Source organism: Erythrolamprus reginae, chromosome 13 (genome assembly GCF_031021105.1).
Source record: "Erythrolamprus reginae isolate rEryReg1 chromosome 13, rEryReg1.hap1, whole genome shotgun sequence".
Classification (NCBI taxonomy): domain Eukaryota; kingdom Metazoa; phylum Chordata; class Lepidosauria; order Squamata; family Dipsadidae; genus Erythrolamprus; species Erythrolamprus reginae.
In genome coordinates this window covers 3453703-3470064 of record NC_091962.1, presented here as the reverse complement: position 1 = coordinate 3470064, position 16362 = coordinate 3453703, and the positions used below count along the sequence as shown (strand labels likewise).

General features: G+C 44.2%; 1 protein-coding gene across 1 annotated transcript in view; it reads right to left on the bottom strand.

The window, feature by feature from the left end:
• RNF115 (ring finger protein 115) overlaps window positions 1–16362 on the bottom strand; it is a 34487-nt gene that overhangs the window by 6619 nt on the left and 11506 nt on the right. The window contains exons 3-6 of the mRNA XM_070766684.1: window positions 16192–16249; window positions 2159–2355; window positions 1960–2034; window positions 315–396 (exon numbers count right to left, since the gene is read on the bottom strand). Of these exons, the coding sequence (XP_070622785.1) occupies window positions 315–396; window positions 1960–2034; window positions 2159–2355; window positions 16192–16249 (412 nt within the window). The remainder of the gene's footprint in view (window positions 1–314; window positions 397–1959; window positions 2035–2158; window positions 2356–16191; window positions 16250–16362) is intronic.

The window sequence follows — 16362 nt, the reverse complement described above, 5'->3', positions numbered from 1 at the left end:
ACTCTACAGGCTTTTACCTACACAATTTGGGATGAAGACCCTTGGAATGGTGTGGGAGGAAGAAAGGATTTCCAGGGGAAACAAAAATGGAAGATTACAGGAACCATTTACACCGCTCTTTTTCCTCTATCAACTTGGTGTGGCTGTTGCCCAGGGTTCTGGCACCTGGGGCTGCGCCTGCTACAACCACTAGGGGTCGCAGGTGAGAGCTGAGTGCCAGGTGAAGGAGCTTCCCTTTCAAAGCTGCCCTAAAAGGATGCGGCATGCCCCTACACCTCCTGGAATACCCTACCCACCCCAACAGGTGCCCTTACCTGGGTCAAGACAGCATCCAGGCCACTCTGGTCCCACGCATAGTCCCCGAAGCTAGAGTGCAGCCTGCCCTGCATGCCTCCCCTGGAGGAAGGGAAAGAAAAGGGAGCTCAAGGAGATCCGGGGGAGAAAAAAGAGCCACTTCCTCTCCCTCAGCTAATAATAATTAATAATAATAATAATAATAATAATAATAATAATAATAGATTTGTATGCCGCCCCTCTCCGAAGACTTGGAGCGGCTCACAACGGTGATAAACATGACAAATCCAATAATAATAATAATGATGATGATAATGATAATAATAATAATAACAACAACAACAATAATAATAGATTTGTATGCCGCCCCTCTCTGAAGACTTGGAGCGGCTCACAACGGTGATAAACAACATGACAAATCCAATAATAATAATAATGATGATGATAATGATAATAATAACAAACAACAATAATAATAATAGATTTGTATGCCGCCCCTCTCTGAAGACTTGGAGCGGCTCACAACAGTGATAAACATGACAAATCCAATAATAATAATAATGATGATGATAATGATAATAACAACAACAACAATAATAATAGATTTGTATGCCGCCCCTCTCCGAAGACTTGGAGCGGCTCACAACGGTGATAAACATGACAAATCCAATAATAATAATAATGATGATGATAATGATAATAATAATAATAACAACAACAACAATAATAATAGATTTGTATGCCGCCCCTCTCTGAAGACTTGGAGCGGCTCACAACGGTGATAAACAACATGAGAAATCCAATAATAATAATAATGATGATGATAATGATAATAATAATAACAACAACAATAATAATAATAATAATAGATTTGTATGCCGCCCCTCTCTGAAGACTTGGAGCGGCTCACAACGGTGATAAACAACATGACAAATCCAATAACAATAATGATGATGGTGGTGATGATGATGATAATAATAGTAATAATAATAATAATAATAATAATAATAATAATAATAATAATAATTTATTAGATTTGTATGCCGCCCCTCTCCAAAGACTAAAACCCCATATCATTGAAACCATACAACTCAGTCATACCATACATTAACTATATTAGCCTGGGGATACCTCAATTATAAGCCTGACATGGTGGATGAAGGACTTCCAGCCGCCCTCCCTCCCCCCCCACCGCCCAATCCATCATTTTCTGCAACTCCTAGTCAGGAAAAGGCACCAGGAGGAGATGTTCCAGGTCCCAGGTGGAAGGCAGGGGAGGGGGTCAGCAGCAATGGGCCAGCAAATTTCTCCTGGTATTAGGAACTAAAGCTTCTATTATGGCATCTTGGACCATATTTTTACAATCCGACCAATCAGGCATTTACAGTGGGGGGCGTCTCTCTGACCTTTCTGCCAATCAGCTTAAAGCTCTGTTGGAAGAATTGGCGCTAGACTTATGGTTGGGGTTCACCACAACACGAGGAACTGTATTAAGGGGTCGCGGTCTTAGAAAGGTTGAGAACCACTGATCTTGACGCTTCCAGACCCACCCCTCCTTCCCACGACCAGAGTCCCAGAACAACCCCAACTTCACCTATTCACCACACCCCCTAAATCCAAGCCACCGAGGGCGCACAATTGCCGTCGAGAATGGACGTCACTCACCAGGAGAAAGAAGGAGGCGGCGATCCGGGAACTGCCGAATTTGCAAAGAAGCCGGCGAAGATCTGCTGTATTATTCTGCTCCGGGATGGGGTAGGAGCAACAGAGAAAAGGTCACAGTTAAGAGAGCAGCAGGTCTACTCACAGAAGTTGCCACTCTGTCTCTCTCTCGGAGAGCTGGACTCGCCCCTTCGATTCTCACCCTTCAATAGCCGGCGACCGATCTGGCCGTGTGCTGAGGCGGGGCCGATACCTCCGGGCCATGGGCAGTCGCGGGGGTCGGCTTGGTCCCCAAAGGTCCGCGTGGGCTTGGTGTCCCCTCTCGTTGTCCCTGCCATTGTGGTCCAGAGAGTTGCTCAGGAATGGGAAGACCATGGAACGATCCAGCTGGTCCCAGAACTGGGGGAGGAAGACGACGGAAAGATTAAGGGGGAAGCACAGGTTTCTTTGCCAGGAAGCAATTTTTATACAGGTGGTCCTCGACTTACAACTGTTTGTTTAGTGACAGTCCAAAGTTGCAACGGAACTGAAAAAAAAGTGACTTATGACTGTTTTTCAGAGTTACAACCACTGCATAGAAACATAGAAGACTGACGGCACAAAAAGACCTCATGGTCCATCTAGTCTGCCCTTAGACTGTTTCCTGTATTTTTATCTTAGGATGGATATATGTTTATCCCAGGCATGTTTAAATTCAGTTCCTGTGGATTTACCAACCACGTCTGCTGGAAGTTTGTTCCAAGGATCTACTACTCTTTCAGTAAAATAATATTTTCTCATGTTGCTTCTGACCTTTCCCCCAACTAACCTCAGATTGTGTCCCCTTGTTCTTGTGTTCACTTTCCTATTAAAAACACTTCCCTCCTGGACCTTATTTAAACTCTTTAATATATTTAAATATTTCGATCATGTCCCCCCTTTCCCTTCTGTCCTCCAGACTATACAGATTGAGTTCATGAAGTCTTTCCTGATACGTTTTATGCAGCATCCCCAAGTGATCCAAATTCTAGGCCCATGACAATGGATTCGTAGTTATGACCATGGCTATATCCCAGGGCCATGTGATCCCCTTTTGCGACCTTCCGACGAGCAAAGTCGACGGGGGAGCAGGATTCACTGAACGACCGGGCGACTTAACTTATCAACCACACGGATTCGCTTAAGAAAGGTGGCCAGAGAAGTCACAAAATGGAGCATACTTGAAACTCACTTAATGAATTTCTCAATTAAATGTGGTTGATAAGTCAACGACTAGCTGAACTCGTCCTGTTGGTCCCTCAACTTATCAACTTTTCCAAAGTACCATAAAGCAAGATAAGAAACAACGAGTGGAAAGTACCATATTTTTCAGAATATAAGACACACCTTTCCCACCCACCCCAAAAGAGGCTGAAAATTTGGGCGCGTCTTGTTTTTCCCAGCCCTAACAAGGCGCTAACGATTTTCCCAGCCTTGGAGGGTTTTTTCATTGCTACACCAAAGAAGATTTTTTCCCAGCCCTCAATCTTTGCAGGCTTGTTGTCATTGCCACCCTCTCCAAATAAGTTCTTTTTAAAGCCCTAACCAAGGGATAAATAATAATAATAATGATAATAATAATAATAATAATTTATTAGATTTGTATGTAAATAAATGTGCTGAAGCTGACCAGACTAAGGATGAATACCTGGTAGGTAGATTCCTCCCCCCGCCACCTATTTTCTCTCCCAAACTAAGATGCCTCTTATACAGTGGTACCTCTACTTGAGAACTTAATTCGTTCCGTGACCAGGTTCTTAAGTAGAAAAGTTTGTAAGTAGAAGCAATTTTTTCCCATAGGAATCAATGTAAAAGCAGATAATGCGTGCAAACCCATTAGGAAAGAAATAAAAGCTTGGAATTTGGGTGGGAGGAGGAGGAGGAGGAAGAAGAGTGAACAGTGAACAGTGCAGTCAGGCGGTAGGGAAAGCAAGTAGGATGCTTGGCTGCATAGCTAGAGGTATAACAAGCAGGAAGAGGGAGATTATGATCCCGCTATATAGAGCGCTGGTGAGACCACATTTGGAGTACTGTGTTCAGTTCTGGAGACCTCACCTACAAAAAGATATTGACAAAATTGAACGGGTCCAAAGACGGGCTACAAGAATGGTGGAAGGTCTTAAGCATAAAACGTATCAGGAAAGACTTAATGAACTCAATCTGTATAGTCTGGAGGACAGAAGGAAAAGGGGGGGACATGATCTAAACATTTAAATATATTAAAGGGTTAAATAAGGTTCAGGAGGGAAGTGTTTTTAATAGGAAAGTGAACACAAGAACAAGGGGACACGATCTGAAGTTAGTTGGGGGAAAGATCAAAAGCAACATGAGAAAGTATTATTTGACTGAAAGAGTAGTAGATCCTTGGAACAAACTTCCAGCAGACGTGGTAGATAAATCCACAGGAACTGAATTTAAACATGCCTGGAATAAACATATATCCATCCTAAGATAAAATACAGAAAATAGTATAAGGGCAGACTAGATGGACCATGAGGTCTTTTTCTGCCGTCAGACTTCTATGTTTCTATGTTTCTAAGAGGAGGAGGACAGTCGCTGCCGAAGGAAGAAGTAAGGTGAGAGGAATCAAAAAAATCCAAAACTTTAAGGCTTAAAAAAAAAAAGAGGGACTTTGAGGTGGCGAGGAGCATGCGCCTCCCATACACCCGGTGCGAGGCTGTCTCCCGTACACTGCGCCAGAGAGAGAAACTCAGGCGGGCAACAGTGGGAGCGCCACCAAAAGGCTCCTCTGGCAGCCCAGAAAAGTCCAAGATGGCCGGGATTAAAGGAGGAATAGCAGGAAACTGGCCGGGCCTTCGTGCCGCCCTCAAATTTCCTGGGAAATTTTTCCAGGCTCGGGTTCTTAAGTAGAAAATGGTTCTTAAGAAGAGGCAAAAAAATCTTGAACACCCGGTTCTTATCTAGAAAAGGTCTTAAGTAGAGGCGGTCTTAGGTAGAGGCACCACTGTCCTCTGGAAAATACATTAAATCAAGGAGAGAAGCAACTTGGAATTAAGGAGACACTTCCTAACAGAGAAGACAATGAACCAATGGAACAGTTTACAACCAGAAGTTGTGGGTGCTTTAACACTTTAAAAACACAAGAGACTGGACAGCTACTTGTCTGGAACGATATAGGGTAGTGTTGTTGAACCTTTTTTGGTTCGTGTGCCGAAAGGGTGTGTGTGTGTGTGTTAGCATGTGTGCATGTACTCGCCCTCTTTTCCTCTCCCTACGCATGCGCACCCCCCTTGCTTCCCCCCACGCAGTAGGTGAAAAAAATGCCCACGCGGGCAAACCGGAAGTGCCGGAAAACACACTTCCTGTCTACCATTTGTTTTGGTTAGCTCTGGCCCAGCTCCTGCCCCAAGGACTGTGGATGTGGGGGAGACATCCACATGCTGCAGGCCTGTTTGCCCCCGGTGGAATCTGCTGATGAAGGCTCCTCTGACCAAGAAGACGTGAGTGACAGGGAGGAGGAGAGTGGGGCAGACAGCTCAGAAGGAGGTCAATTCTCTAGCTCCTCCTTGGATTCAGAACAAGAGTTAATGATACAGCCACGCATGCGGAGAGCGATGCATAGGCAGCAACAACTGAGAGATTATTTTCAGAGAAAATGAGGCCACCTGTGGTTGGGTGGGGCTGTGGTAGTTAGTGAGGCTGCTATAAAGAGCAGCCTGTGGGTTTGGCCATTGTGGAGGATTATCTGATCGTTGTGTTTCGTGCCTGCCTTGCTGACTTTGACCTTTTGTGTGCTGATTTTCCCCCGCTTTGAAACTAAACCAGAGCAAAGTGTGTTTCACTTTGTGAAAGAAGAAGGACTGTGAATTGCCTCACAGCTGCAAGCTAAGTATCTCAGAACTGATAAGGGACTTGTATAAATTACCAGTTTGTTTGGAGACGAGTGCTCTTTGCTATACCAAAAGAGGGCTTGGTTTAAGTGAATTTTCATTATAAAGAACATTGTTTTGAATTTTCAAATGTGTGTGTGTCTGAAATTTGTACCTGTGAATTTTTGGGAGGAGTCTACCAGAGAGCCCGACAGAACACCATTGTGCTGTTTTTTGCACCCCGAAGGGTTTGGGGAACCTTCCTGAAGCTACAGAGTGCAAAAAACAGCACAATGGGCAAACAAGAAGTTTGGAAAAAGGCACTTCCTGTTTGCCCATTGTGCTGGTTTTTTGCACTCCGAGGCCTCAGGAAGCTTCCCTGAACCCTCCGGAGTGCAAAAATCAGCACAACGGCAAACAGGAAGTGCGTTTTCCCGCACTTCTGCTTTGTCCATTGCGGGATTATTATTATTTTTGCCTCCCGGCCTTCAGGGAAGCTTCCTTGAAGCATCCGGAAGACAAAACGGCCTTTCTCAAGGCCGAAAATCAGTTGTGCAGAGCTCAAACATGTTAAAGTCTCGCGTGCCTTCTGATATGGCTCCATTATTATTGTTATTATTATTATTATTATTATTATTATTATTATTATTTATTAGATTTGTATGCCGCCCCTCTCCATAGACTCGGGGCGGTTCACAACAATAACAAAGACAATATAAGAACAAATCTAATAATTTAAAAAACACTAAAAACCCCATTATTAAAAGCAAACATACACACAAACACACCATGTATAAACTGTATAGGCCCAGAGGAGATGTCTCAGTTCCCCCATACCTGACGGCAGAGATGGGTCTTAAGAACTTTACGAAAGGCCAGGAGGGTGGGGGCAGTTCTAATCTCCGGGAGGGAGCTGGTTCCAGAGGGCCGGGGCTGCCACAGAGAAGGCTCTTCTCCTGGGTCCCGCCAGACGACATTGTTTAGTCGACGGGACCCGGAAAAGGCCAACTTTGTGGGACCTAACTGGTCGCTGGGATTCGTGCGGCAGAAGGCGGTCCTGGAGATATTCTGGTCCAATGCCATGAAGGGCTTTATAGGTCATAACCAACACTTTTAATTGTGACCGGAAACTGATCGGCAACCAATGCAGACTGCGGAGTGTTGGTGTAACATGGGCACACCTTGGGAAACCCATGATGGCTCTCGCAGCTGCATTCTGCACGATCTGAAGTTTCCGAACACTTTTCAAAGGTAGCCCCATGTGCCAATCTGTGGCACGGATGCCATAGGTCCGCCATGACAGATATAGGGTCTTTTCTGCTTGAGCAAGGGGTTGAACTAGAAGACCTCCGAGTCAGCCTCCACCGAGATGAGCTGGGAGAACCAGGGACTGCCCCCTTTTTGTGACCAGGGCGACGTTAAGCAGCATGTCCGTGCCAGTTGACTTCAAATGGAAGACGAGCTCAGGGAAAGCAGCTAGCTCGAGGTCAAGTGACATGCTGAGCCCAAGGGCTAAATTCAGATTCAACCAGATGGAGCTGGAGGTGTGTGCAGAGAAAACAGCTTTATTTTTAAAAGATCCAAATGTCTGAATTGCTCTGAGCCGGAACTCCCAAACATAGAAACATAGAAGACTGATGGCAGAAAAAGACCTCATGGTCCATCTAGTCTGCCCTTATACTATTTCCTGTATTTTATCTTACAATGGATATATATTTATCCCAGGCATGTTTAAATTCAGTCACTGTGGATTTACCAACCACGTCTGCTGGAAGTTTATTCCAAGGATCTACTACTCTTTCAGTAAAATAATATTTTCTCACGTTGCTTTTGATCTTTCCCCCAACTAACTTCAGATTGTGTCCCCCTGTTCTTGTGTTCACTTTCCTATTAAAAACACTTCCCTCCTGAACCTTATTTAACCCTTTGACATATTTTAATGTTTCGATCATGTCCCCCTTTTCCTTCTGTCCTCCAGACTGTACAGATTGAGTTCATCAAGTCTTTCCTGATAAGTTTTATGCTTAAGACCTTCCACCATTCTTGTAGCCCGTCTTTCAGTTTTGTCAATATCTTTTTGTAGGTGAGGTCTCCAGAACTGGACACAGTACTCCAAATGGGGTCTCACCAGCGCTCTATATAAGGGACCAAGACGTCGTCGCCTGAAATAATTATTTCAGTAGGCTTATTCCAGGGGTGGGTGGGAGGTGGCGGTTGCCAGAGGCGACACAGATTCATTTCAATTGCTAGAATATTGGCCCATCTGACCCGTAAGATCCTGAGCAACTAACGAGAACAGAAATACGACATAAATATATGCATTTTAAATTGATTGCACACACATACGCAGACAGGAGAACTTATACTCTTATACTCTGAAAAATGAAACAGTTTGCAACCAAAAATTGCAAACTTCATAAGGCCACACTTGGAATACGGCATTCAGTTTTGGTCGCCACGATGCAAAAAGGATGTTGAGACTCTAGAAAAAGTGCAGAAAAGGGCAACAAAGAGGATTGGGGGACTGGAGGCTAAAACATAGGAAGAACCGTTGCAGGAACTGGGCATGGCTAGTTTAATGAAAAGAAGGACCAGGGGAGACATTTATAGCAGCCTTCCAATATCTCAGGGGTTGCCACAAAGAAGAGGGAGTTGAGCTGTTCTCCAAGGCATCTGAAACTAGAACAAGAAGAAATGGGTGGAAACTAAACAAGGATCGAAGTAACTTAGAACTAAGGAGAAATTTCCTGACAATCAGAACAATTAATCCATGGAACAGCTTGCCTCCAGAAGTTGTGAATGCCTCAACACTGGATGTTTTTAAGCAGGTTGTTGGACTAGAAGACCTCCAAGGTCCCTTCCAACCTCCTCCTTCTTCTTCCTTCTTCTTCTTCCTCTTCCTCCTCTTCTTCTTGTTCTTGTTGTTCTTCTTGTTCTTGTTCTTCCTCCTCCTCCTTCCTCTTCCTCCTCCTTTTTCTTCCTCCTCCTTCCTCCTCCTTCCTCCTTCTTCTTCTTCCTCTTCCTCCTCTTCTTGTTCTTCTTGTTCTTCCTCCTCTTCCTTCTTCCTCCTCCTCCTTCTTCCTCCTCTTCCTTCTTCTTCTTCCTCTTCCTCCTCTTCTTCTTGTTCTTCCTCCTCCCTTCTTCTCCTCCTCCTTCCTCTTCCTCCTCCTCCTCCTCCTTCTTCCTCCCTCCTCCTCCTTCTTCTTCTTCTTCCTCCTCTTCTTCTTGTTCTTCCTCCTCCCTTCTTCTCTTCCTCCTTCCTCTTCCTCCTCCTCCTTCTTCCTCCCTCCTCCTCCTTCCTCTTCCTCCTCTTCCTCCTCTTCTTGTTCTTCCTCCTCTTCCTTCTTCCTCCTTCTCTTCCTCCTCCTCCTTCTTCCTCCTCCTCTTCCTTCTTCTTCTTCCTCTTCCTCCTCTTCTTCTTGTTCTTCCTCCTCCCTTCTTCTCTTCCTCCTTCCTCTTCCTCCTCCTCCTCCTTCTTCCTCCCTCCTCCTCCTTCCTCTTCCTCCTCTTCTTGTTCTTCTTGTTCTTCCTCCTCTTCCTTCTTCCTCCTCCTCCTTCTTCCTCCTTCTCTTCCTCCTCCTCCTTCTTCCTCCTCCTCTTCCTTCTTCTTCTTCCTCTTCCTCCTCTTCTTGTTCTTCCTCCTCCCTTCTTCTCCTCCTCCTTCCTCTTCTTCCTCCTCCTCCTCCTTCTTCCTCCTCCTCCTCCTCCTTCTTCCTTCTCTTCTTCCTCCTCCTCTGCCTTCTTCTTCTTCTTCCTCCTCATTATTATTATTATTAAATGCGGTAAGTAGATTTGACTGCTGTCCATGGCTGATTTGGATCCCAAAGTGAGGAGGTGCTGCCATCCTTTGACCCGCTAGGCTTCACCCCAAAATTCACGTAAATGTTCTGCCACTCGCATGACCTGTCCGGCTTTGACACAAACAGTTGTCAGCCACATCAAGAGCGTGAAAGTTCAGTGGGACAACAGCCTTCTGGGTGCATCCGAGAGGATGTTTAAAATAACCGATTCCAAAGGTGGATTCCAAAGGGATCCGATCCAGAAGGAGGATCTGGGTGAGTCACAGCAGCCTCACCAGCCTGTCCAAGATAGCAGCAGCTCTGGCCACGAAAGCAATTCAAAAGCACAGCAGGAGGAACGTCAAGGGCTAATTATAACGTTCAGACCAAAGCGGCTGCGTGAGCTCAGGCCGCTAATTATAATACAATTATCATCTATGTGGGCATGTGCACAATTTTGCATTTATTTATTTCTTCTGCCGTGGTTATGGAGCATACACTGGAGGTGGTAACCCTTTGAGAGCTGGAGGCAACGAAATTTCATTTTAACATATAACGATTGTCGTACAAGGTGATAATAAGTTTATCATTCTATTTTATTTTATATTATTCTATTCTATATTTTACATTTTCAATCCTATATTTTATATTTTATATTCTATTCTATTTAATATTCTATTTTATATTTAATATTCTATTCTATTTTCTGTTTATTCTATATTTAACATTTTCAATTCAACATTTTACCTTTCATTCTATATTTCTATTCTATATTAACATTGTATTCTATTTTCTATTCCATTCCATATTTTACATTTTATTCTATCTTTTCTATTTTCTTTTCTGGTCTATATTTAACATTCTATTTTCTATTCTATTCTAATTTTACATTTTATTCTATGTTTTACATTTTCTATTCACTATTTTATATTTTATTCTATATTTTCTATTCAATTCCATATTTAACATTCTATTTTATTTTCTATTCTATATTTTACATTTCTATTATAATCTATATTTTATTCTATATTATTCTATTCTATATTTCATACTCTATTCCATATTATTCTATTCCATTCTATATTTTACATTCTATTCTGTATTATTCTTTTCCCCCCCATATATATTTATTAAATTTTTCCATTTTTAAAAAAAAATACATAATCATATTTACAGATGAATCTACATCATATATACATTCCTATCGACATTCTATTCTGTATTATTCTATGCTATATTTTACCTGTTCTGTTCCATTCCTATTCCTATATTCCTATTCTTCAATCCTCTAACCAGCGGTTCTCAACCTTTCCTAATGCCGCGACCTCTTAATACGGTTCCTCGTGTTGTGGTGACCCCCAACCATAAGTCTAGCGCAAATTCTCCCAACAGAGCTTTAAGCCGATTGGCAGAAAAGTCAGAGGGACACCCGACTGTGAGCACCTGATTGGTCAGATTGTAAAAAAATACGTTCCAAAGCACCAGAATAGAAGCTTTAGTTCCTAACACCAGGGGAAATTTATCTTTTCTCATGGTCTTAGGTGGAAACGGTCATTTGACCCCCCCAAAGGGGTCCTGACCCCCAGATTGTGTTCTGCCGGGCTCTCTGGTAGAAGCCTCCCGAAAATTCACGGGTACAAATTTCAGACACACACACATTTGAAAATTCAAAACAATGTCCTTTATCACAAAATTCCAAAGAAACAAAGCACCCTTTTTGTATTGCAAAGAGCACTCCTCCCCAAAACAACCTGGTAGGCTGTACAAGTCCCTTAATCAGTCCTTAAGTACTTAGCTAACAGCTGTGAAGAAACCTCACAGCCCTCCTTCTTCCCACGAAGTGAAACACACACACACTTTACTCTGCTTTGGTGTCAAAGGCATGAAAAATCCACCAACAAAATTCAGACACAACCTGAAGAACTGCGATCAGATAATCTTCCACAACGGCCAAACTAGCACGCTGCTATTTATAGCAGCAGCTCTAATTATTGGAGCCCCACCCAAACACAGGTGGCCTCTCTTATCTCCTGTAATATATCCTCAATCGTTCTCTTCGATGCTTAAAAGTCTGCGCCTGTGTGGGTCTAACCACTTCGTCATCCGAATCGACCGAAGATAATGGAGACTGGCTTCCTGGGCTGTGTGCCAAGCCCCCCCCCCTTCCAAGTCACCCCCACCTTCTTCTTCGTCCGAGGGAACTGCACTGCCTGACTCTGCCGGCAACAAAACAGGCCTAGGACGTGTTGACGTTTCCCCTGCCTCCACCTCCACATTCCCTGGGGCAGGAGCTGGGCCAGAGCCAACCACAACAGGTTGAGAACCACTGCTCTAAACCTTGGCGAAGAGACTTATCTTACTGAATTAACCCCATTTTCTGGGTTCACACAACACAGGCAGCATCTGTGGTTTTGTGCCACACCTGAACCCCCTGACCCACCAACCACTAGAGATGCCATGAGAGTCTGCCAACTCCACCTCCAAAGAGAAGAGAGACAGGCAGCCTGGATTCACGCAGAAGAAGCCAGGACAGGACACTTACCTCCTGGGGAAGCATGCGTCACACCTGCGGGTTCGATCGTCCCAGCCAAAACAGGTGGGTGGGGGCCAGTGGCTAAAAGGCCCTGGCTAAGAGGTAGTGGGAGGCAGACTGAAACAGCCAGGAAAGCTCCGAATAGCTTCCCTGTTCCAGCTCTGTCTGCCCACTCAAACGCTTGTCTCACACAACTTGGGGGTAACCAGTCACCCATCTAAATATAAAGCGTCTTGGATGTAATGCTATATACTTGATCTGACTCGCAATGCAGCTGCAAAGAGTCAGCCCCTCTTTGCTTGAAGGTGCTATTCGTAGGGATGCAGAAGTTGGGGATGAATCAACGGCTTCTACACGATCTACACGATCTGTAGAAGGCCTGATGTTTATAGGAACGTGGGAGGGTTGATTTTCAGGAGGGAGCATTCTTTTGAGAGGTTCAAGGCCATCCTATGTCCACCACCCGGGCGGAAGCGGAGGGAGGACTTGACAACAGCCATTTTTGGCTCAAAAACGTGGTCGTAAGTGGAGTTATGGAGGGGAACAATAACTGGACGTTTTACAATGCTGGAAGTTTTTAAGAAGAGACTAGACAACCATTTGTCTGAAATGGTGTAGGATCTACTGCCTAAGCAGAGGGTTGGACTAGGTGACCTCCAAGGTCCCTTCCAATTCTGTTATTCTAATCCTAAATCATATGTTGTGACAGTCATGAAGCAGATCACTATTTATGATCCATTTGCAATTATTATTATTATTATTATTATTATTATTATTATTATTATTTATTAGATTTGTATGCCGCCCCTCCCCGTAGACTCGGGGCGGCTCACAGCAATGATAAAAACAATATACAACGACAAATCTAATAGTTAGAATCTAAAATAACAATAATACATTTAAAAAAGTCTAAAAAACAAGAAACCCCAATATGCAATGCTGAACTCTGGGACCATTAAGCCAACTCAACTGTTTTTGACTGGGAAACCAGATGTAAATACTGGTTTCTGGCCCAATCATTGTAAATCATGGCCATGTGAGTGGTGGGACCCTCCCCCCAAAATTTCTAAATATGGACTGGTTCCCGAGCACCCAAAATGAGGGAGGGGCATTGTCACAGGAACTTCAAAACTAGAGTTAAGCCCCTTTTGAAGTGCTCTAACTTTTAATAGTCATGAAGCAACCTATCATAATAGAACAACAGAGGTGGAAGGGACCTTGGGGGTCTTCTAGTCCAACCCCCTGCTTAGGCAAGAGAGCCTACACTACTTCAGACAGATGGTTATCCAATCTCTAAAAACATTCAGGGTTGGAGAAATCACAACTTCTGGAGGCAAGCTGTTCCACTGATTAATTGTTCTAACTGTCAGGAAGTTTCTCCTTAGTTCTAAATTGCTTCTCTCCTTGTTTAGTTTCCACCCATTGCGTCTTGTTCTACCCTCAGATGCTTTAGAGAATAAATTGACTCCTTCTTTGTGGCAACCCCTGAGATGTTGGGAGACTGCTATCCTGTCTCCCCTGGTCCTTCTTTTCATTAAACTAGATATACCCAGTTCCTGCAACGGTTCTTCCTATGTTTTAGCCTCCAGTCCCCTCATCATCTTTGTCGCTCTTCTCTGCACTTTTCCTAGAGTCTCAACATCCTTTTTGCATCATGGTGACCAAACCTGAATGCAGCATTCCAACTGTGGCCTTACCAAGGCCTTATAAAGTGTATTAACTCTTCAGGTGATCTTAGAAACATAGAAACATAGAAGACTGACTGCAGAAAAAGACCTCATGGTCCATCTAGTCTGCCCTTAGACTATTTCCTGTGTTTTATCTTAGGATGGATATATGATTATCCCAGGCATGTTTAAATTCAGTTACTGTGGATTTACCAACCACGTCTGCTGGAAGTTTGTTCCAAGGATCTACTACTCTTTCAGTGAAATAATATTTCCTCACGTTGCTTTTGATCTTTCCCCCAACTAACTTCAAATTGTGTCCCCTTGTTCTTGTGTTCACTTCCCTCCTGAACCTTATTTAACCCTTTAACATATTTAAATGTTTCGATCATGTCCCCCCTTTTCCTTCTGTCCTCCAGACTATACAGATTGAGTTCATGAAGTCTTTCCTGATACGTTTTATGCTTAAGACCTTCCACCATTCTTGTAGCCCGTCTTTGGACCCTTGATTCTATCCCTCCGTTTATGAAGTCTAGAACTGTGTTAACATTCTTGGCAGCTGCTGCATAAGGCTGGTTCGTATCGTGAGCGATCTTCTGTTAAATTGTTGACTGATTTGTTGGAAGAAAATGACCCAAAGCTCTTATCTAGTTTTAAGCATCACATTAAGGGTTTACTGACCAACCGGTCAGTAGGCACCAGCTGGGATCAGGATGCGAGATGGAGCCCCGCGACAGCAACTTTTCAGTCATTGGGAGCAGAGTGGTCGGGCGGTAGGAAAGGCAAGTAGGATGCTTGGCTGCATAGCTAGAGGTATAACAAGCAGGAAGAGGGAGATTGTGATCCTCTTATATAGAGCGCTGGTGAGACCACATTTGGAACACTGTGTTCAGTTCTGGAGACCTCACCTACAAAAAGATATTGACAAAATTGAACGGGTCCAAAGACGGGCTACAAGAATGGTGGAAGGTCTTAAGCATAAAACGTATCAGGAAAGACTTTAATGAACTCAATCTGTATAGTCTGGAGGACAGAAGGAAAAGGGGGGACATGATCGAAACATTTAAATATATTAAAGGGTTAAATAAGGTTCAGGAGGGAAGTGTTTTTAATAGGAAAGTGAACACAAGAACAAGGGGACACAATCTGAAGTTAGTTGGGGGAAAGATCAAAGGCAACATGAGAAAATATTATTTTACTGAAAGAGTAGTAGATCCTTGGAACAAACTTCCAGCAGACGTGGTTGGTAAATCCACAGTAACCGAATTTAAACATGCCTGGGATAAACATAGATCCATTGTAAGATAAAATACAGAAAATAGCATAAGGGCAGACTAGATGGACCATGAGGTCTTTTTCTGCCGTCAGTCTTCTATGTTTCTATGTTTCTACTACGGAAAGAGCCACCAGGTCTGCCAACCTGAATCTCCTGGGCCGGTGCGGTACTGGTAGGATCACTTCTGCCTGTTCCTGCACAATTTCCCTGACCACCTGGGAAGACGGGGAGGGGTGGGACGGCATACCGAGGGACGGCGTCCCGAGGTTCATCACCGGGTGACCAAACTGAGAGGTGAGTTGCTTGAGCACCCCTGGGTGCAGAGAACGTTTCGCCTGTTAATGTCGTGATGTCAGAACCAGTCTGCCGTTACATTGTTTACCCTGGAGATATGTACCACTGTGCTCGAAAGGAACTATGTCTCTGCCCACATGTCTAGAGTCATGGCTCCCTCCATCAACTGCCTGGGCACTGTGCTCCCCTGCCTGTTGATGTGTGTTTTGCTGTGATCCATCATCACTCTAGCCGTAATTGGATTTATTGGACTTATATGCCGTCCCTCTCCGCAGACTCGGGGCGGCTCACAACAATGGTGAAGAACAGTACATAGTAACAAATCTAATATTTAAAAATCTACATTACAGTTTTAGATTACAAAGTCCAAAAAAGAAATCCCAATATATAAAACAACAACAACACACAATCGAATCATACACAAAAACTACATGGGCAAGGGGGAGATGTCTCAGTTCCGCCATGCCTGACGGCAGAGGTGGGTTTTAAGGAGTTTACGAAAGGCAAGGAGGGTGGGGGCAATCCTAATCTCTGGTGGGAGCTGGTTCCAGAGGGTCGGAGCCACCACAGAGAAGGCTCTTCCCCTGGGTCCCGCCAGACGGCATTGTTTAGTCGACGGGACCCGGAGAAGGCCAACTCTGTGGGACCTAACCAGTCGCTGGGATTCGTACGGAGTCCCGCTAGGAGTCCCCCTGAAATCTACGTCACCTAAAAAGAACCCCCCCCCCAAACCAGACCAAAGTAGTTCAAAGGGGTGGGGGAAAGGAATAAATAGGGAAGGACTCCTCCATTGACACCGGTGTAAAAAGCTAGGAACTTAGAAAAAAGAACAACTCACCTCTGCAAATGTGGTGGAAGGACTTTCATCGTTGCCACTACTGTTGCCTTCTAAAAAACTAGAGAGAGAGAGAGTAAGAGAGAGGAGAGGAAGGAAGAGAGAGAGAAGGAGAGAGAAGGAGAGGAAGGAAGAGAGAGAAGAGGAAGGAAGAGAGAGAGAGGAGAGGAAGGA